Source organism: Nomascus leucogenys, chromosome 7b, assembly GCF_006542625.1.
Source record: "Nomascus leucogenys isolate Asia chromosome 7b, Asia_NLE_v1, whole genome shotgun sequence".
NCBI classification, from domain to species: Eukaryota; Metazoa; Chordata; class Mammalia; order Primates; family Hylobatidae; genus Nomascus; species Nomascus leucogenys.
The window spans coordinates 67510487-67532270 of record NC_044387.1 but is presented as its reverse complement, the minus strand read 5'-3'; the positions used below and the strand labels follow the sequence as shown (position 1 = coordinate 67532270).

The 21784-nt window shown below is 36.0% G+C and overlaps 1 protein-coding gene across 1 annotated transcript in view; it reads left to right on the top strand.

Moving 5' to 3' along the window:
• Positions 1 to 21784, top strand: part of TTC29 (tetratricopeptide repeat domain 29) — a 314056-nt gene that overhangs the window by 54293 nt on the left and 237979 nt on the right. Inside the window, exon 6 of the mRNA XM_030815182.1 lies at positions 16829 to 17041. Within this exon, the coding sequence (XP_030671042.1) occupies positions 16829 to 17041 (213 nt within the window). The remainder of the gene's footprint in view (positions 1 to 16828; positions 17042 to 21784) is intronic.

Genomic DNA, 21784 nt, shown 5'->3' with positions numbered 1-21784 from the left:
CATTCTTCCCTTTAACTCCTGACATTTTATCTTGGTAATCTCTCTGCTCCATTGTTTATGTCCCCCAAGTTCTCTCTGTAGTTCTACGTAGAGGGTGCAAATCTACCACAAAGCAATCTAGCAAAACTTTAGACTATTCTGCTTTGGGACTTGTGTTTTTGATTAAAAAACAAAACCACCTACTCCACTTGTGTTCAAGATTTTCTTATCTTTGTCCTCAGAACGTTAAACACATACAGAGTGGGGAAGCTTTGCTCCATTAATAACTTCCCCATTGCCTTTCCAAGTGGTAAGATCACTGTTGTGTGTGCAGTGCCTCCGCAGTACATATTCTCTTTGTTTCCGGGAGCATGAAGGCTTTTCTGCTTGTCCCTATTGTTCCACTTTGATGCTGGGCCACTGCATACAAATGAGGTAACAATTTGAAGAGCAGTAGCTTGGGTGGGAAATAGAAGAAGGAAGAATTGTTCTCTGGTGATTAATTTTTCATAAGTGCTACAATCCCTAAAAATTGATGTCCAAGAAGAGATGCTGTAAGGGTGGCACTAAGGGTCAGGAAAACCTAGCGTCTATGGAATAACACGCGGAGATGGATTTAGCAAATTGTAAAATAGTCCTCAATTGTTTAAAACTGGGTTGAGAATTTATGTTCAATTCTTTTAGACGAATGAGTTTTAGAGTCACATTAGATCTTCAAAGTAATCTAGTCTAAACCCTAATTTGATAGATAAGTATTAAGCTGAAGCACTGTAATTGAACAATTTTGCCATGGCCATAAAGTTAGCAGCCAGTGCTAGACTTGAATCCGGAGTTCCTAATATCCATATCAGGCCCTTTTACCGTCTCCCTATCATACTTTACATAAATAAACACAAACAGTCTCTACACATGGTTTTCAAACTGATTTAACAGTAACATTTAGACAGACTTACAACAAGTCAGATGTATCTACAAGCTACATAATGACAGTAACATATAAGAAGGTATATTGATGGAGACTGAGTATTTTTTTCATGCATGCATATCGTCCTCATTTTAAGGAAGCAGAAACTAGGATACTAAGAGGTTATTTTGTTTCTTTTTTTTATGTTATTGTGGTAAGAATACTTAATGAGATCTAACCTCAAAAGATTTTTAAGTTCCCAATAAATATTATTATGTATAGGCACAAAGTTGTGCAGAGGGTCTGTAGAACTGATTCATCTTGCATAGCTGAAGTTTTATACTCCTTGATTAGCAACTTCCCATCAACTCCTCCCTCCTGTCCCTGGCAACCACCATTCTATTCATTGCTTCTATGAGTTTGACTATTTTAGATACCTCAAATGAGTGGAATCATGAAGTATTTGTCCTTCTGTGACTGGCTTATTTCATTTAGTATTATGTCCTAAGGTTCATCCAAGTCACATATTGCAAAATTCTCATCTTTTTTAAGGCTGAATAAAATTAAATGACAACTAAAACATGTCAGAGCCGGATGGAAACCTGTGTCTTTAGATCTTAGATTCAGTGTTTTTTCCACTACCCAACACCATCTCCTTAGCAAGGATTTGCTCAGCAGAGACCTTACAAAGTCGGCCTTTTGAGTTTTTTGTTCTTGTCTTATTTTATTAAAAGTGTGATAAGAAAAGGCTTCTGAAATAGGACTCACCCGGGCAAAATTATAAATAAAAAAAAATCTCCTTTTTAATGTCCTCTTTCATTTGCCAACAGTTGTGGCCATTTGCCTTTATCAGGCCTTCTCTCCTCAGCCCTACCCTAGCCCATGCTTCCCATGTCGTGTTCAGTGAGTATCCCATTCTATCAGTGGGTCCAGCACATAACTCCCTCGTTACTTAATCCTTGATGCCATTTTAGCCTATTCAGATTATGCATTATAAAGGATGGTTTCTTAAGAAAACTAAATCCGTGAAGGTTAATAGATGTGGAGAGCAAAGTTGAAGAGAAAAAGATTAGCAAACTGAGTCAGTGGGAAGAGACAGGATTGGACGGATTTATAACAGGTTTTTTGTCATATGAATTGGGCTGTTCAACAAGTGTGGGTGACGTAACCTACAACAGAGGAAATAAAAAGCAGAAGGAAGATACAGGAGGCATTCAGACTGGTGAAGAGAATGGGTTGGTATGTGGTTGAATAAATTGAAAGAAAGGATGATTATCAGACATTACAGTAGAGGAAACAGCATCAGTATTCAGATATAGGGCAGGAGGTAGGGAAAAAGAGAAAAATTAACTTTATATGCATTATATATAATACAGATTTAGTAACTTTTTTTATGTATCCATCAATTGGTAAGAAAAATGTTGACAACTATAATTTAATGGCAAAAATACAGAAAATTCACCAAAGATGAAATATGGCAAGAAATCAATACATAGAAAAATAACCAACTTCCTAAAAATCAAATTGAATAATTATAAAGAACCATTTAACACTTCTTATAATAGGGACAAAAAAGTAATCATGATTTCTTAAAGTAACACATGTGTATTGCTGCTCATGATGATGTGAATCATTTAAATGGTTTTGGAAAGTAATATGGTAAATGGTTTTAGGTTAGTGCAAAAGTAATTGCAATTTTTACCTTTACTTTTAATTGAAGAACTGCAATTACTTTTGCGCCAACCTAACAATCATAAAATTTGCCACACTCCCTTATCTATCAATTCCAGTTCTAAAAATGTTAAGATAGTTAAAAACATTACTTAAAGAAGTAATCTAAATACCTGAGCACTAGACAGATGATTAAAGTGTATATCTCCCCAAAAAATATTGCACAGCCTTTTAAAATACAATTATGAAAATAAATAATATGGAATGTCATTCTAATAAAATAATCTAGATACACAGAAAATTTGTATTCAATTCTTTACAACTGTGTAAAAATTATGCATGGATATATAACAGAATAGAATGAAACTTGACAAAAATAAGTACATTTTGGGTGATTAACGGTGTTGTCAGCAATACTTAAGATTTTTCCTGTATTGTTTCATTCATGCCAATATATTTTTGCCCTCAAAATCAGTAAACTTATATTGCATTTTATTTTTGCTAAATATCCTTTTTTTCTTGCTTTATTGCATTACATTTTCAAAATCTTTTGTTATTTTGGGTCAGTTGTAGGGTAGTGTCACCGTAATTTGCCTGGGACTGAGGAGGTTCTCAAGACTCATGATTTTTGGTTGCTAGAACCAGGAAAGCCCTGGGTAAATTTGAGCTGGTCACCTTAAATAGAGTAAATGTGAAAATTTTCTTTTGCCTTTCTTAATCTAGTATTGTATTCATGTATGAGATAATAACATCTTTGTTTGCTGTCAATAGATTTTGACAAGCATATTATGGTTATTTTTGGTTTTAAATAACTCATTTTCTATTTAAATTACTATCATATTAAAAAAATTTCAACAATAAAGCCTCCTTTATGTACAGGGTGTTGCAAGAGAAAATGGCATAAACTGATAAAGGACATCTTATTAAATTAAAACACAAACAAACAAAAACTCCAGCAAGAACTCCTAATGGCTGCTGCTGAGTCATGACCAAAGCTTTCTGTAGGTTTCTCTATCTGGGTGTTAAATCCTAGTGTACTTTCCAGTCTCGTTACACCTTTTGTACAACTAAGCAAGTTCATTGGGAGCATTTTTTCTCTTCATAGTCAAAAAATAAATCCTACTTGTTCATTTCCCCCATTTGTAAACTGCTTCCAAATTTGCATCTTAAAAGTCCCTCTGGAGGAAATTTTTCCAAAAAGATTCCCTGGAAGAGCAAACACATTATTCCATTCAGCCTTCCTAGTAACAACATGGAATAAAGCCAATCGAACTAGTTCCTAAGTGTAAAGCATTGATGATTCTAATATACCTTTCCCTAACACTCAAACTGCAAGTCTCTTGAAAGCACCTCCTCTTTAATGTCTGTGTGATTTTGAGGCTAACTACTTCCCGCTGCCACTATGTGCACATTTCATTTTTCAGAGTAAATTCCGAGAATGGATTTAGAAAGCCAGCCCTAGTAAACATTTTCGAAGATGCATCCAACTAGACCAGTGTTAGAAACTGAGTCACTTTATACTTGAATGAAAGTGAATTTGATAGTTAAAAACTTTCTTAAAGAAGTGGATTCGCATTCCTATTTCTACATAAATTAATTGTCACTTTTTGGGGCATGTCAGTTTATTCTTCATCTACTATGTGTACATGTTCATAAGACCTTATAGTATTTAATGAAGAGATCCTTTTTAAGTATTGATAGCCACAAGAAAATTATACCATGTTTGATCTATGTTAAAGAATCAAAGTCCAAGATCTTTGAATGGAATTTAGAATAAAAATGTAATTAGGTTACATCCCTAAAGTCTGATATATCTTTAAACAAGTCTGCAAATGAAACTTTATTAGAGCTTCAAATGAATTATTTCATTGCTTCTTTTTTTTTCAATTCATTTTCTTCCCCTTCTCTTTCATGTCTGTGATACTGACATTGCTGCTTGTATTTTACCTGTCTTTTTCAGGGTGTTTTAATTATTTACTGCTTAACGAGTAGCACTGAGAGGAAGCCTCATTCAAAGGTACCTGCTCTGCAGCAGGTTTTTCTTTTTTCAAAGCTTTGCAAGGAGATCTTGAATAGTTGCACCGAGCCCACAGTTCTTGCTACACTGAATAAACTGTTCAGGAGGCAGTATTTCCTCTGTCTAAGAAGAGGCACTGCCCCTAAAATATCTCTTCAGAGGTACAACTGACCAGGAGTGTAAGGATTATTTATTGTGTTAGAGTTGGATGAAGTGTGCTGTTTCCAATTAGTGCCTCCACTGGCATTTAATCTGAAAAACTGATATTATTCCATAACCTTTAACAGGGGTATTCCCTATAAAAGGCCCGTCCAGATTCACAACAAATTGCAAACTTGAAAAAAAAAAAAAGAAACTAGATAACTCCACGTGAAAAGTTATTGGATATCTGTGAAGCACCAGGCACTGAGCAAGGTGCTGACAATTGTTGCCATACCCATTGCAACTACATCTGGAGCTTGGCATAGTTATCCATACTTCAGAATTCTTAAGGAAAGGAAGCTCAGAAGTAGTGTGTGAATGGTCCAATGATATCACTGGGGCAGATGGCCAAAACTTGGTCTCTGGCTTTGAAGTTAAATATTTGACCCATTTTCTAAAAAGGGGAGTGACCCTGAAGAAGTAAAGCCACAGTGGGCTTTGGACATTGGTTGGCCACCTACTGAGTATGTGAATTTAGGCAAGAGAATTCCTGAGGCTCAGTTTCCTCATCTCAAAAATATACTAACACCTGAGGGTGAGTGAAGTAAGGTTATACACAGACAGACACACACACACACGCGTGCACACACACACACACACACACACACAGAGAGCAGCAGCTAGTGTCATGCCTGGCACATAGTAGAAGTTCAACTAACATTATTTCTCTCCCTCCATACTCATCTAAATATCTTATTTTCAGTTTTTTGGGTTTTGTCGTAATATCCAAAATAACACGTTAATCATCCATCAAAACAAAGAAGTGGAGGGGGAAGTTAGCTCCCCTCACTCTCCTCATCACCATCTTCAATAATCAATACTGATACTTTGGCATAGATGCTTCTGCACCTTTCTCTTTGCTCAGATAAACATATAGAAATCAAATTGAATGTGGTTTATATAAAACCATGAGCAATACATAATTCAAGTAAAAATTACATTGTTGATTAAAGCCTGTGCAAATATAATTCAATAGTTGATCTAATGTCAATATTAACTTTATTTCTCCTCAGATGTTTATACCTATCGGCACTTTTTACTTAGTATTTTAAGATAAGGTGGGAACATTAAAGTAAAACAATTTATTATATGAGGAAAATAGTTGACTCTACCAACTATACAAGGTTCAAAATGGCTAATATTAATTCTTTACTTTTTATAGATGATACATTTACATGTTACATTATTCAATAAATTTTTTGAGTAATTTTGATACCTCCAATTATGCTCTTTTAAGAGTAAAGCTGCCTAATGCTTATCTTTAGAAATTACAAAACTTAGATTGAAACCAACTGTTGGAGGTTTGTTGGCCAAGAGCAGTCAGACTTGCTGACTGGCCACAATTCAGCTATCTAAAATCATAAGCAGCAACAATTAATAACACTTCCTCCGGAATATTTTGGAGGTCTAGGCAAATTTTCTGGATTTAAATAAATGAACTTTTATTTTCAACATCAGTAATAAAACCCTGGGTGAGGTTCTCCCAAACCTGTCTACGTGGGATTCTTTTCATTGTCTGGTCAATATGACCGATCCTCTTTAACTGGTGTGTGGTAGCATTCCTATAACGTCCACTTGAAATCAGCACTCCAAATGACAAAGTGAGGATTCCGTTTTTAAACTAGCATCTTACATTTCTTCTAAATATCTAAAAGTAGCTACTCAAAAGTTATGGGCACATTTTCTTCTCAGTTTATTAGGGATACTATTGAGTTACAGAACAAAATCTTTGTTTTCCAGCGTTCCATTTTGCAATGGTGTGCAGTGGGTTATAGTGCACAACAAATTTCTTGTGACAGGAGATAAACCCTTGAAAGTGATAGTTTCTGTTGGAAGTGTGGCAAGCCCTTAACTATTTCAGCATGTGTAGTGCCGTTATAATTATCATAATTGAATGTAAAAACCTAAAGATAATATAAATTGTTCACGTAGTTAAGCCAAAATGGAAAGCAGTGTCTTTTGTTTTTGCAAAGGGGCAATAACATTTTTCTCTTTTTGCTACTGTTCAATATTGCTTCTAGCAGATTTTATCTCTATGTTGTACAGAATAGTAATTTACACCAAAGATGTCCAGTAGCTCCAGATTAAAATGTAATATAATACACGTAAAGCTTTATTGTTCCTTTAGGTTGTTGTTTTAAACTAAAGTGGAATATTTCCCTAAAGTCTTCAGCAAATGTGCACAATTTCGAACTAAATATGCTTAAGACTTATACCAGTGCTGCTGAAGAAACAGGTCTTATGGATCTGTCAAATTATTTTTATGCAATTGTTTCTGCAGCATTGTTTTTACTGGCAAATGTACAAGTCGATAGAAAAGGAAATAATTAGCTATTTTCAGAATTGCTGATGCATAGAGCTAAAACAGACCAGTCTATGCGTCTTAGAGATTGTGACATTTTAAATTACCTGAACAATACCAGCAGCCATCTTTGGACATAATTAACACCTTGTCTAATTAATGTCAGATCTAGACAGAGTCATGCTGTATTTATGAGATATTATTTTATTTAAACTTGCTTTTGCCCTTATTGTGTTGCAAACTTTAGATTTGTATGCTGTTTTCTTAAGTGGAGCAACTTCTTTTTTTCCTTTTTTTTCTTTTTTTGTTTCCCTCCCCCTTCAAGTAATCAATGCACTGCTGAATGAGTTCATTTTAATGCACTCAATCATGCCTCTAATGTTCGTAGCTTACGGGCGCAAGCATCAGTAATGCAGGAATGTTATATGGCTTTAGTTTGGGCCATTTCATAAAATATTCATGGAATCAAAAATGTGCATCAAAATAGCGGCTGGGAGAATTACATTTATGTTCCTGCTTTTATGGCAGCTTCACATTTAAACCCATTTGTGTTAATATCTAGTCAATCTTCCTACTTTAAAAAAAAACTAAAATGGGAGAGATCATATACATTCTCCTTTGCTTAATATTTGTTCTAGACATCTGCTGTGATACAACAAATATCTATAAACTTTCAAAGATGTTGTGCAGGGAAGAGGGTAAGCAACAATTTGGATAATACCCAACTATATAAAATCTGATTTTCCCTACATCGTGTTTGTCTTAACATCCTACCAGGCATTTTGCAGTTTACAACATTGTTTGGGTTTTGTTTGTATTTTTAAATAAACGGGTGGATTTCTTGTTTGTGTGGGCTTTAGATAAAGTAAAACTCCCTTGTAGTAGTTTTATTTTGAGTGCTCGTTCCTTTAGGTGAAAAACTATAAATGCATGCCAAACTCCTCATTGTCTATGTAGATGTCATATAATTGATAAACAAAACAAAACTGAGGGTTAGGCTACTTCTATTCATACCTGGATACTCTTGTTTGATGCAGTTGTTCACAGTGTTCTCCTAAGATGTGTTTTCTGATCCTACTTCATATTATTGAAATAAACTGACTACTAAGGGTATTTGCGGAGGGCCAACCCCAGCCTCTCCAACAAAACATTTTGGCTCTATTTTCTTCCGTGGTTCACATGAAATGTTGGTGGACTATCTGGACTTTCGCTTGGTATAGAGCCATGCATGCAGGCCTTTAATTCAGCAGTTAGTGTGTCTTCCTTACTGTGGTTACCACTGTGATCTGGTTACTCACAGTGATGATGAAGATTTGCGGGTGATTCCTGGTGCACCATGGTAAAACTCACTTTCCTCTACCAAGACTTTAATACCTGTGAATAGTCCCCAGACCTTCTTTTTTGTCCTGTTTTCTGCTAACCTTTATATTTGTGATACATTGGTAAAATTATTCCTCTTTTCGCTGTCCCTATTCCTTGATGGAAAATAATGTCAACACTTGATAATTCCAGAGGAGGACAGTCCTTGGACACTTAAACACTTGTTCTTGTCCTTCTAAAAGATTGACATCAGAACCAAGTGAGATTTCTAGATCCTGCTGTATTAAAGTTTATTTGGTGCCAAAAGGTAGACTAAATATGAACACTTTGTAGAAGTTATAAAGGAATGCTATAAGCCATGTTAGAAAATCTGATTCATTATCTACATTGATATTTATATTTAGCTTAGTAAAAGTGATCACCATATTGAGGTCTTTTATAATATTTCCCTCAGGTAAATTGAATTTAAAATTTTCAGTTAAAAGCAGTATGCATTATGTCTTAATAAATGTCTAGTCTTAATTAATATCAGAACCTTTACTCAGAAAATAAGATGATTTTAAAAATCCAATTCACAGTTGGAAATAGAAATTGGATGGAAATCATACCATTGTTAATCATGCTTGAAGGGAAATGCTTGCATATTTAAATTATTATGCTCTCTTCATAGCATGGGCATATCTTTTAATATTTTTAAATCAAATATTCTACTATATCATAATATATGCTTTAAATTCTGGCCAGCCTTTAGAAATTGCAGATAAGTCATTTGTGTGCTTGTGGTCATTTGGATCAAATCTTTGCTGGCTTATTTTCTTGCTGGCTTGTTTACTGCCACCAAATACTTTTAGAAATGAATCCCTACATATGAGAAGGGCTGGAAAACTGCTTCTGTGTAGTAGGGACCTCCATTTAAAATAGTACTAATCAGGACCCCACTGACCTCATCTGTGGGAAAATGGTGAAGCAAGGGGAAGTGAAACCATGAATAGTGAGATGAGGCCACAGGTCCCTGGGTCTAGGGTACCCATGGAATTCCAGAGTCCCCCACAGATGTCACTGCATGGCTTAGAACAGAGTAGAGAATTCAGATATAGCTGGTTATACAACAGCTTCTTCAGAAAGACCAATCAGAAACACATCAGGGGCTCACATCTGTGCTTTTCTTAGAGGTGACCTGTGATGGCCTGGGCAAAGTCAGAGAATTATAGAACTGGAAAAGACTAGGAATCATGCAAATTTGATCATTATTTTTAACACAAGAGATTCATGTCCAGAGAATTTAATTCACTCCACATAAGTTTCCTGGCTCTTGATTTGTTGACTAGTATCTGATGTGGTGGAACCAGTTGTGTGGGCTTTTGGTGACCTTGGGTTTAAATCCTGATCATCACTTATGATAACTCTGGGGCATATATTTGAGTCATGTAAACTTTGTGAGTCTCAGATTCCTCTTTAGTGAAAAAGCAACAACTATCATATATACTTTCACCAGTTTTTGGAATGTTCAATAAGTTAATGTGTAGGTGAGAGGAAAGCCTTGCATTTTGACTAGCACCTAAAAGGCCTTCAGGAAAGAGTAGGTCACTGTTCTCTTTTACCCAAACATCTCAGTCTCAGTCCTCAGGGAAGACTCCAAATAGACCCTTCTGAAAGCTGAACTTTGGCCAATAACCACGAACTAAGTAGTATATTTATACTAGCCCTGAAAGCTCTAGCAAAAAGCAAATCCAACCGAAAAGCTACTGTTATTTCTAACCATCCCAAGGTTGCCTTCTGTATTCACCAGCTGAAACCAGTGTCCTGAGGACCATCCTCACTTCATTCCTGCTTGGACAGCCTTATGCAGGACACCTAACAGCAACCCAAGACTCAGTAAGGTAACACAGAGGACGTCTGGTGGATAAGGAATACGAAGACACAGCCCCAGCCTTCCCTCCACTCTTCCCACCTCCCATTTTGTCCTGATTTCTTCCACTTCTCCTTTTGCTACTCTACCCTCCCGTCACCTCCCCTTTCTGCCCCCATATAGATCAAATTTTGGAGATGGATGTCAGTTCTCCTTTGCTATTTATATCATTATAACTCATTTGCATCTAATTCTAATTGAGTTACTAGAGCTTCATTTCCTTTATGATCCCTATCTATTCTGGAACTATCTGTTTTTGTCACAGTATTCTACATCGCCTTCTCCCTACTTACATGGCCAAAAAGAAATATGTGTCTGTACTTTATGAATAGATGGACACTAGATGAAAAAAGAAAAGGAACTCTTGTATACGTCTTTCCAGGGCTACAGTGCTATACTTCATAGGCAGAAATACAGTTAACGGAGGAAATATAACACACATATATGTCAATGCTCCATTCTAGTTTTAAAAAAATGAGGGTCATGGGTATTTGGAGCAAGGTGTTTCTGGCAAGAGGTGCTATGTGGGAGAGATGAAAAACTATGCCTGTTTTTCTGGAAGGTAAGAAAAAAATATCAGCTAGAAGTAAAGATAGATTAGAGCCATGAACTTCAACCTTGAGTATTTGTCTCAATGTGAAAAAGGTACTGAGCATTATTTCTTAAATAACTTTCATTGTATATCCTGATGACAAAATAAACATGCTTTGATGATAGAAACTTTAGGAAATGCTGATAGCAAACAGAAAAAAAATCAAGAAAAAGAAAATAGAAAATCAGAAAATAAACCATAAGTTACCCATAATCCTACCTCCCAGACAAAACACTGATAATGCTTTCTAAATGTTTTTTTATGTTTCCTAATGTATTTGCTTATTATAAACACTTGTTCATGTAACAAGATAGGCTTCTATAATATCCTACTTGTGGCCTGCAGTCTCCTATCATGTGAAAGTTTCACAATATAAATTTATAAACAAGTCTGCAGTACACATTGCCCTTTATGTATGTGTCTTCACTGACATGCCCTCCTGCATGGCTCAGCAAGGACTTAGACTGTCCATGTCTACTGAATTTTGCTTTTTTTTTTTTTTTTTTGAGATGGTGTCTCGCTCTGTTGACAGGCTGGAGTGCAGTGGCACGAGCTCGGCTCACCGCAATCTCTGCCTCCTGGGTTCAAGTGATTCCCCTGCCTCAGCCTCCCAAGTAGCTGGGACTACAGGTGTGCACCACCACGGCCAGCTACTTTTTTGTATTTTTTTGGAGAATTTTTTTTCTTATACTTTAAGTTTTAGGGTACATGTGCACAATGTGCGGGTTTGTTACATATGTATACATGTGCCATGTTGGTGTGCTGCACCCATTAACTCATCATTTAACATTAGGTATATCTCCTAATGCTATCCCTCCCCCCTCCCCCCACCCCACAACAGGCCCCGGTGTGTGATGTTCCCCTTCCTGTGTCCATGTGTTCTCATTGTTCAATTCCCACCTACGAGTGAGAACATGCGGTGTTTGGTTTTTTGTTCTTGCAATAGTTTGCTGAGAATGATGGTTTCCAGCTTCATCCATGTCCCTACAAAGGACATGAACTCATCATTTTTTATGGCTGCATAGTATTCCATGGTGTAGATGTGCCACATTTTCTTAATCCAGTCTATCATTGTTGGACATTTGGCTTGGTTCCAAGTCTTTGCTATTGTGAATAGTGCCGCAATAAACATACGTGTGCATGTGTCTTTATAGCAGCATGATTTATAATCCTTGGGGTATATACCCAGTAATGGGATTGCTGGGTCAAATGGTATTGCTCGTTCTAGATCCCTGAGGAATCACCACACTGTCTTCCACAATGGTTGAACTAGTTTACAGTCCCACCAACAGTGTAAAAGTGTTCCTATTTCTCCACATCCTCTCCAGCACCTGTTGTTTCCTGACTTTTTAATGATCACCATTCTAACTGGTGTGAGATGGTATCTCATTGTGGTTTTGATTTGCATTTCTCTGATGGCCAGTGATGATGAGCATTTTTTCATGTGTCTTTTGGCTGCATAAATGTCTTCTTTTGAGAAGTGTCCATATCCTTCGCCCACTTTTCGATGGGGTTTTTTTTTTCTTGTAAATTTGTTTGAGTTCATTGTAGATTCTGGATATTAGCCCTTTGTCAGATGATTGCAAAAATTTTCTCCCATTCTGTAGGTTGCCCTGTTCACTCTGATGGTAGTTTCTTTTGCTGTGCAGAAGCTCTTTGGTTTAATTAGATCCCATTTGTCAATTTTGGCTTTTGTTGCCATTGCTTTTGGTGTTTTAGACATGAAGTCCTTGCCCATGCCTATGTCCTGAATGGTATTACCTAGGCTTTCTTCTAGGATTTTTATGGTTTTAGGTCTAACATTTAAGTCTTTAATCCATTTTGAATTAATTTTAGTATAAGCTGTAAGGAAGGGATCCAGTTTCAGCTTTCTACATATGGCTAGCCAGTTTTCCCAGCACTATTTATTAAATAGGGAATCGTTTCCCCATTTCTTGTTTTTGTCAGGTTTGTCAAAGATCAGATGGTTGTAGATATGTGGCATTATTTCTGAGGGCTCTGTTCTGTTCCATTGGTCTATATCTCTGTTTTGATACCAGTACCATGCTGTTTTGGTTACTGTAGCCTTGTAGTATAGTTTGAAGTCAGGTAGTGTGATGCCTCCAGCCTTGTTCTTTTGGCTTAGAATTGACTTGGCAATGCGGGCTCTTTTTTGGTTCCATATGAACTTTAAAGTAGTTTTTTCCAATTCTGTGAAGAAAGTCATTGGTAGCTTGATGGGGATGGCATTGAATCTCTAAATTACCTTGGGCAGTATGGCCATTTTCACGATATTGATTCTTCCTACCCATGAGCATGGAATGTTCTTCCATTTGTCTGTATCCTCTTTTATTTCATTGAGCAGTGGTTTGTAGTTCTCCTTGAAGAGGTCCTTTTTTGTATTTTTAGTAGAGACGGGGCTTCACCATGTTGGCCAGGCTGGTGTTGAACTCCTGACCTTGTGGTCCACCCGCCTCAGCATCCCAAAGTGCTGGGATTATAGGCGTGAGCCACTGTGCCCGGCCTGTCTACTGAATTTTTCTACAGACTGTTTACTGATTATCCACTACCACTGGTTGTTTTTGTTTGGGAATACTATTCTTATTTCTATGTGCATTCTTTTTTATTTATTTATTTATTTATTTTTTTATTATACTTTAGGTTTTAGGGTACATGTGCACAATGTGCAGGTTTGTTACATATGTATCCATATGCCATGTTGATTTCCTGCACCCATTAACTCGTCATTTAGCATTAGGTATATCTCCTAATGCTGTCCCTCCCCCCTCCCCCCACCCCACAACAGTCCCTGGAATGTGATGTTCCCCTTCCTGTGTCCATGAGTTCTCATTGTTCAATTCCCACCTATGAGTGAGAACATGCGGTGTTTGGTTTTTTGTCCTTGCGATAGTTTACTGAGAATGATGTTTTCCAGTTTCATCCATGTCCCTACAAAGGACACGAACTCATCATTTTTTATGGCTGCATAGTATTCCATGGTGTATATGTGCCACATTTTCTTAATCCAGTCTATCGTTGTTGGACATTTGGGTTGGTTCCAACTCTTTGCTATTGTGAATAGTGCCACAATAAACATACGTGTGCATGTGTCTTTATAGCAGCATGATTTATAGTCCTTTGGGTATATACCCAGTAATGGGATGGCTGGGTCAAATGGTATTTCTAGTTCTAGATCCCTGAGGAATCGCCACACTGACTTCCACAATGGTTGAACTAGTTTACAGTCCCACCAACAGTGTAAAAGTGTTCCTATTTCTCCACATCCTCTCCAGCACCTGTTGTTTCCTGCTTTTTTAATGATGGCCATTCTAACTGGTGTGAGATGGCATCTCACTGTGGTTTTGATTTGCATTTCTCTGATGGCCAGTGATGATGAGCATTTCTTCATGTGTTTTTTGGCTGCATAAATGTCTTCTTTTGAGAAGTGTCTGTTCATGTCCTTTGCCCACCTTTTGATGGGGTTGTTTGTTTTTTTCTTGTAAATTTGTTTGAGTTCATTGTAGATTCTGGATATTAGCCCTTTGTCAGATGAGTAGGTTGCAAAAATTTTCTCCCATTCTGTAGGTTGCCTGTTCACTCTGATGGTAGTTTCTTTTGCTGTGCAGAAGCTCTTTAGTTTAATTAGATCCCATTTGGCAATTTTGGCTTTTGTTGCCATTGCTTTTGGTGTTTTAGACATGAAGTCCTTGCCCATGCCTATGTCCTGAATGGTATTGCCTAGGTTTTCTTGTAGGATTTTAATGGTTTTAGGTCTAACATTTAAGTCTTTAATCCATCTTGAATTAATTTTTGTATAAGGTGTAAGGAAGGGATCCAGTTTCAGCTTTCTACATATGGCTAGCCAGTTTTCCCAGCACCATTTATTAAATAGGGAATCCTTTCCCCATTTCTTGTTTTTGTCAAGTTTGTCAAAGATCAGATAGTTGTAGATATGCAGCATCATTTCTGAGGGCTCTGTTCTGTTCCCTTGATCTATGTCTCTGTTGTGGTACCAGTACCATGCTGTTTTGGTTACTGTAGCCTTGTAGTATAGTTTGAAGTCAGGTAGTGTGATGCCTCCAGCTTTGTTCTTTTGGCTTAGGATTGACTTGGCGATGTGGGCTCTTTTTTGGTTCCATATGAACTTTAAAGTAGTTTTTTCCAATTCTGTGAAGAAAGTCATTGGTAGCTTGATGGGGATGGCATTGAATCTATAAATTACCTTGGGCAGTACACTGCTCAATGAAATAAAAGAGGATACAAACAAATGGAAGAACATTCCATGCTCATGGGTTGGAAGAATCAATATCTATGTGCATTCTTTAATACTCATTCTGGTAACAAATTCAGTGCAACAAATAGGAACAAATTATATGCAATAGTCATGGAAGCAGCTCCAACCCACACTATTCAATGAAATTCATTTGAGGAAAGATACTGAGTCTAATATAACCTGCATAGGTTAATTTAATATATCATGATGATACTGTTATAGGGACTCAACTAATTTTTGTTTTTTTGTGGGAAGAGTAAGTTATACTTAATAAACATAATAAATTAGTGGCTGTATTTCAATTTGCCTGCTGGAGTTTCTGAAGATATTATTACTGTACCAACTGACAACATTTGCTGCGTTTCTTGAGCACTTACCCTGTAACGTATAATTGTACATGCGTGAATTCATTTCTCACAATAGTACCTCGAAAAGTTACACAGTAATCCTGTTTTGCAGAAGAATAAAGTAAGGCACAGAGAGGGCAGTAATTAGCCTGAGGCTAAACAAAAACTGGGAAAGCTGGGATAGGAACAGGCTGTCTGCTTGGAGCCCACATTCACTCTTAACCACTATGGTTGGAGTGCCTAGATATAAGTGTTCTTCGTAACAATTCCAATTATGTAACTCCAATACCATAAAAGAGTATTTACATTTCAGGTTATTGTGAGCATTCCCATGAGGCAATTAACAAATAAAATACAATCCACTGTATGGAGCTGCAAACTATTCTTCCAGAAATATGTTTGCTCATATTTTAAGGAAAGAAATTACTTACATCTAATTTAGAATTTTAGCTTGGAGAAAATATATTTTGGATTTTATTATAGGGTAAAATCCAAAAAGGCAGTTAGTTACATTCTAATTATTCAAAACTAAACAGCATATACAAAAACCTTGTTGGAAAGTCCAGTCAAACTTTGAGAAGCAGTTTAAGGAGCCATAATGTTTGAATTTGAAGTTTGTAACAGATGCATTCCTTTTTAAGAATGATGAAATTAGGAGGCTGAGGTGGGAGGATCGCTTGAGCTCAGGAGTTCAAGGCTGCAGTAAGCTATGATTGCACCGCTGCACTCCAGCCTGAGTGACAGAGTGAAAAGAAAAGAAAAAAAGAATGATGAAATTGTCATCTGTTGGAAAAACAGTAGAGGATATTGGTTGAGAGTATCAGCTCTAGAGTTAGATTTCCTGGATATTATAGCACTAGACTTGCCATCTTGAGCAAAATTCTTAACCTTACTAAATTTTGGCTTTCTATTCTGTAATATGAAATCAGAATAGTCCCATTCCATTGGATTGTTTTGAGGATTAAATGAGAAATGCATATGAAGCACATAGCAGAGTGCATGGCATACATAATATTAAAGAAATATTAGCCAATATGATTGCTATTAATAAATATTGCTGGCCTTTTACACCCTCTCTAAACATATGCAAGCCCAGTAAATTTCTACTAGCCAGAGGACATCCTTCTTGCAGGTGTCTATCTAAAATTCACGCTGAAACTGAGGTCCAATTAGAGATCGCTCCTTTCCCAGTTTAATTCATCTTCAGTCTTGGAAATCCTGCACCATAATCCATGGTGTTTCTCCATTTAATAGTAAAGCTAAAACGTATGCAAAATTTCTGAAAATACGTTCTGACCTCTGGTTTATACTTGTGAATGGCTTTTATTCTCCAGGTCAGCTTCTGGAAGCTGCTGAGCATTATGAAGCATTCCATCAATTGACGCAGGGGCGGATATGGAAGGATGAGACAGGCCGCTCTCTCAACTTGTTGGCCTGTGAGAGTCTCCTGAGGACTTACAGATTACTCTCAGACAAAATGCTAGAAAATAAAGAATACAAACAGGCCATCAAAATTCTAATAAAAGCTTCTGAAATAGCCAAAGAAGGTGGGTGGAAATGAACACTCTCACATTGCTTTCTTTAATGGGTAGACACTGCTTCTCCCAAGAGTGAAGTAAAAATCGTCAAGTGTTAGGGTGATTATTTCCTATGAAATGCAAAGACAAATGCCATCAATTTACTTTCAAATTTCACTGTAAAACGGAGGTGCCTTAGTGTGCTGACAACAAGAAATCCATTAGTTTCCTGAAAGCTTTATCTCCAAAATTACAATCCACTGGGGGTAGTGTTGTAAAACAAAGAACCTAAAGTGAGAAGGTAAGATCATCTGCAGAAGTTAAGCGTGTGTGTGCATGCGCATGTGTGTATGTGGTTGTATGTTCCTTGCAATCTTAGGGACCTTTCATTGTTTGTAAATTCTCCATTGTCAGGTAATAAGGAAAATATGATACATATTTAGTTATTAGTACAGGAAAATAGGACTGTAACATATTTTAGACCTTTTTGCCTCTCAAAATGTGGCCTTTGGACCAGCAGCTTCAATACGTTATAACAGCAGGGTCTCAGGTCCCACCCCAGACCTACTGCAGCAGGATCCTCAGGTTAGCAAGATACCCAGGTGATGTATATGCACACTTAAAGCAGTAAAAATGCTTCTATGAGAGCTGCTCATGTCTTTCATAGTCTATATCATTTCTGTATGTATAAAATATAAAGAAAAAATTTGGAGCATATTCTTATAAGCTTTTAATTTGTGAAATGCACAGATATTTTGTTACCATATAGTAAATTAGTACTAGAGTAGCCTTTTCAGGAAGGAGAAAAAGATAAAAGTTATGCTCCTGAACTAAAGTTTATTAGCTCATGGATATATTTAATTGATTGGTTTATTAAATAATAGATGGCTTATCTAGAGTGAGCAGGACTGATTTTCTGGGTGTGATTTTAATTTGGTAAAGAGGAAAAATAAACAGCTTAGTCTCTCTGTAACTTCTTTTAATAATATTAGTCAACATACTCACAGGAAATCACCCCCTGAAAGATGCATCTCATTAAATAAGCTGCTTTTGAATAAATGGTCTAGTACCTTCCCCCAAAGGGGTAAACACATAGTTAGCTCGTATATCAATTTCGGCAGCAAACTTTAGTCACGTGGAATTTCAATGAAAAGGAATGCGTTGATTAGGAAAAGATATGTTACTTTAGGTTTACATTTGCTAAGTTTTAAGGTAGTTCACAAAGAAAGAAAAGTTCCTTGGGTCTCTTCCAACAGTCAGAGCCTGTCAAGCAGTCTTCTTTCAAAAAGTATCTCTCGCTTACCAAAGATCAGATCGGGAGAACAAGAAAAGACTTACTTCTTATACTGTTATAGTTTTTAATATCTCTTAAAGCCAACAAATATTTGTCCCCACATTTTTCATCTAAGAAAGTACATAGGTTAAAGGATTACACAATACTTTACAGAGCTCATAAAGAGGGTAAATATTCTGGGATAAAGCATCCCTTTACTCTTGTCTCCTACTTTGATCAGGGAGCCTGAAGGAGCAAGCTGATGATTACCTGAATAAAGTATGCCCCTCACATTGGTTTACATAGTATTTAAGCGGTACTGACACCAACTGTTGGCCAATTCCTTTGTTAGGGTACATTGATGTAATGCACAAGTGTAGCATCAGCCAACACCTTTTACTTAACATAATGTTTTCAAGGTTCATCCATCATATAGGGCCAAATCGCCTTCCGTGGCATGGTCATACCACATTTTCTTTCTTCATTTATGATGGACATATGAGTTGTTTCCACCGTTTGCCTATTATGAATAATGCTGGAATGAACATTTGTGTACAACTTTTCAAAGATCTTGATTATATGCTTAGGAGTGGCATCGCTGGGTTACATGATAACTGTGTTCAACTTATTGAGGAGCTGCCTGTTTTCCAAAGTGGCTTCACCATTTAACATTTCCACTAGTTTTATGTGAGGGTTTCAGTTTAGCCACTTCCTCAGCAGCACTTCTTACTTTCGTCTTCTTCATTATACTCATCCTAGTAGGTGTAATGTGGTATCTCACTGTAGATTTGATTTGCATTTCCCTGTTGGCCAGTAACATCGAGCATTTTTTTCATGTGCTTCTTGGCCATTTGTATATCTTCTCTGCAGACATTTTTATTCCAATTCTTTGCCCAGTTTTAATTGGGTTTTTTTATTATTGAATTTTAAGAATTCTGTATATATTTTATAGGCAAGTCTTTCATCAGATATACGATTTGAAAATATTTTCTCCTATTCTGTGGGTTTTATTTTCACTTTCTGATGGTATTCATTGAAGCACAAGTTTTTAATTTTGATAAAGTTCAGTTCGTCTAGTTTTTCTTTGCTGTTCTTGCTTCTGATATCATCAATAAGAAGGCTTTGACCAATGCAAGGTCCCAGTGATTTACTCCTATGCTTTAAGAGTTTTTAGTTTTAACTATATTTAAGCTTATGATCTATTTTCATGTGTGTATGTGTGCATATGTGGTGTGAGGAGGGTACGACTTCATATTTTGAAAGTGAATATCCAATTGTACTAGTACTACTCGTTGAAAACATTATTCTTTTTTCAATACATTGTAATGATACCCTACATAAAATCATTTGACCATAAATGTGGAGATTGTTTCTGAATTCTCAATTCTATTGCCTTGATCTCTCTTGTCTAACTTACAACTACAAGAATACATAGATTTTATTACTCTAGTTTTGTAGTAAGTTTTGAAATTGGGAAATGTTTCTTGTAATACTGTTCTTTTTCAAGTTTGCTTTAGTTGTTTTCAACACTTGCATTTCCATGTGAATTTTAGGATCAGCTTGTTAATTTCTGCAGAAAGGGGAGCTGGAATTTTGATAGGAATTGCACTGAATCTGTCAATCAATTTGGGGAATATTGCCATCTTAACACTAAGTTTTTCAATCCATGAATATGGGGTATCTGCCCATTTATTTAAATATTCTTTAATTTCTTTCAATGATTTTTATAGTTGTCAGTGTATATGTACTGCCTTCTTTTGTTAAATTTATTTTTAATATTTTATTATTTTGATGCTATCGTAAATGGAATTGTTTCTTAATTTCATTTTCAGATAGTTCATAACCTGTATGTAGAAACAAAACTGACTTTTCTATATTGATCTTATAGCTTGCAACCTTGTTAAACTCATTTATTAGCTTTGACTGTTTGTTATGGATTCTTTAGGATTCTCTATATACAAGACTATGGTGTCTGCAAATGAAGTTTTGCTGCTTCCCTTCTATCTATGTGACTTATCTTTTCTTGCCTAATTTATCTCACTAGAACCTCTAGTGCAACAGTTTTAAACAGAAGTATGATATTTACTGAGGGTTTTTTGTAGATGCCCTTTACTACGTTGAAAAAATTCCCTTCTATTCCAAGTTTGTTGAGGGTTTTTAACATGAAAGGGGGTTGGATTTTACAAAATGTGTTTTTCCTACATCTATTGAGAAGGTCATGTGTTTTCTCTTTTATCCCATTAATATGGTATATTATACTAATTGATTAGCATATGTTGAACCAACCTTGCATCGCTGGGCTAAATTCCACTTGATTGTGGTGTATAATCCTTCTTATATGTTACTGATTTGGCTTTGTGAGTAATTTTGTTAAGGATTTTTGTGACTATATTCATAGGGGACATTAGTTTATAGTTTTCTTGTAATGTCTTTGGTTTGATGTCAAAATAATACTGGCCTCACAGAATGATTTTGGAGGTGTTTTCTCTTAATTGCTTAAAAAGTTTGTAAAAGATTGGTGTTAATTCTTAAAATATTTTTTAAAAATTCAGCAGTGAAATCATCTGAGCCTGGCTAGCCTTTTCTTCCTGGGAAGTTTTTAAATTACTAATTCAGTTACTTTACTTGTTATGAATTTATTCAGAGTTTTTCTTTCTTCTTGAGTCAATTTCAGTAGTTTGTATCTTTCCAGGAATTTGTCTATTTCATCTACTTTGTCTAACTTGTTAGTATATAATTGTCCACAAAATTCTCTTATAATCCTTTTTATTTCTTTAAGGCCTACAGTTATTTACCTTTTTTCATTCTTGATTTTAATAATTTAAGGGTTTCTTCTTTTTCTTTTTTGTTTGGACTAACTAAACATTTGTTAATTTTGTTGACTTTTTCAAAGAATCATTTTTTGTTTTGTTGATTTTCACTGTGGTTTTTCTATTCCTTATGTTATTAATTTCCACTCCAGTTTTTCCTATTTCCTTCCCTCTGTTTGATTTGAGTGTAGTTGTATCCTCTTTTTCTAGTTTTATAAGGTGGAAAGAACTTTCTTATTTTTAAGTATAGACATTTATAGCTATAAATGTCCCTCTATGCACATCTTAGTTGTATCCCATACATTTTGGTTTGTTGTGTTTTCATTTTCATCCATCTCAGAGTATTTTTTGGTTTACTTTGTGTTCTTCTTTGACCCATTGTTTATTTAGGAGAAGTTTTAATTTCCACATACGTGCAAGTTTCCCAAATTTAATTCTATTATGTATTTTTAATTTTACATTATTGTGAATACCACCTTTTCAATGGAGTCTACTCTGCTGACCATACTTAATATTGAAACCTGCTTTGTCCTCTGGACCCCCACTTGGCTCTCCCAATTCCCCTTACCCTGCTCTGTTTTCCCCCTGGAACATTTGTCAGCATACACCTTACCACATAATTATTCTTTATTACTTATTTTCTCTCTCTTTATGTCTCTGTCCTCTAAAATATAAGTTTTGATGTGTCAC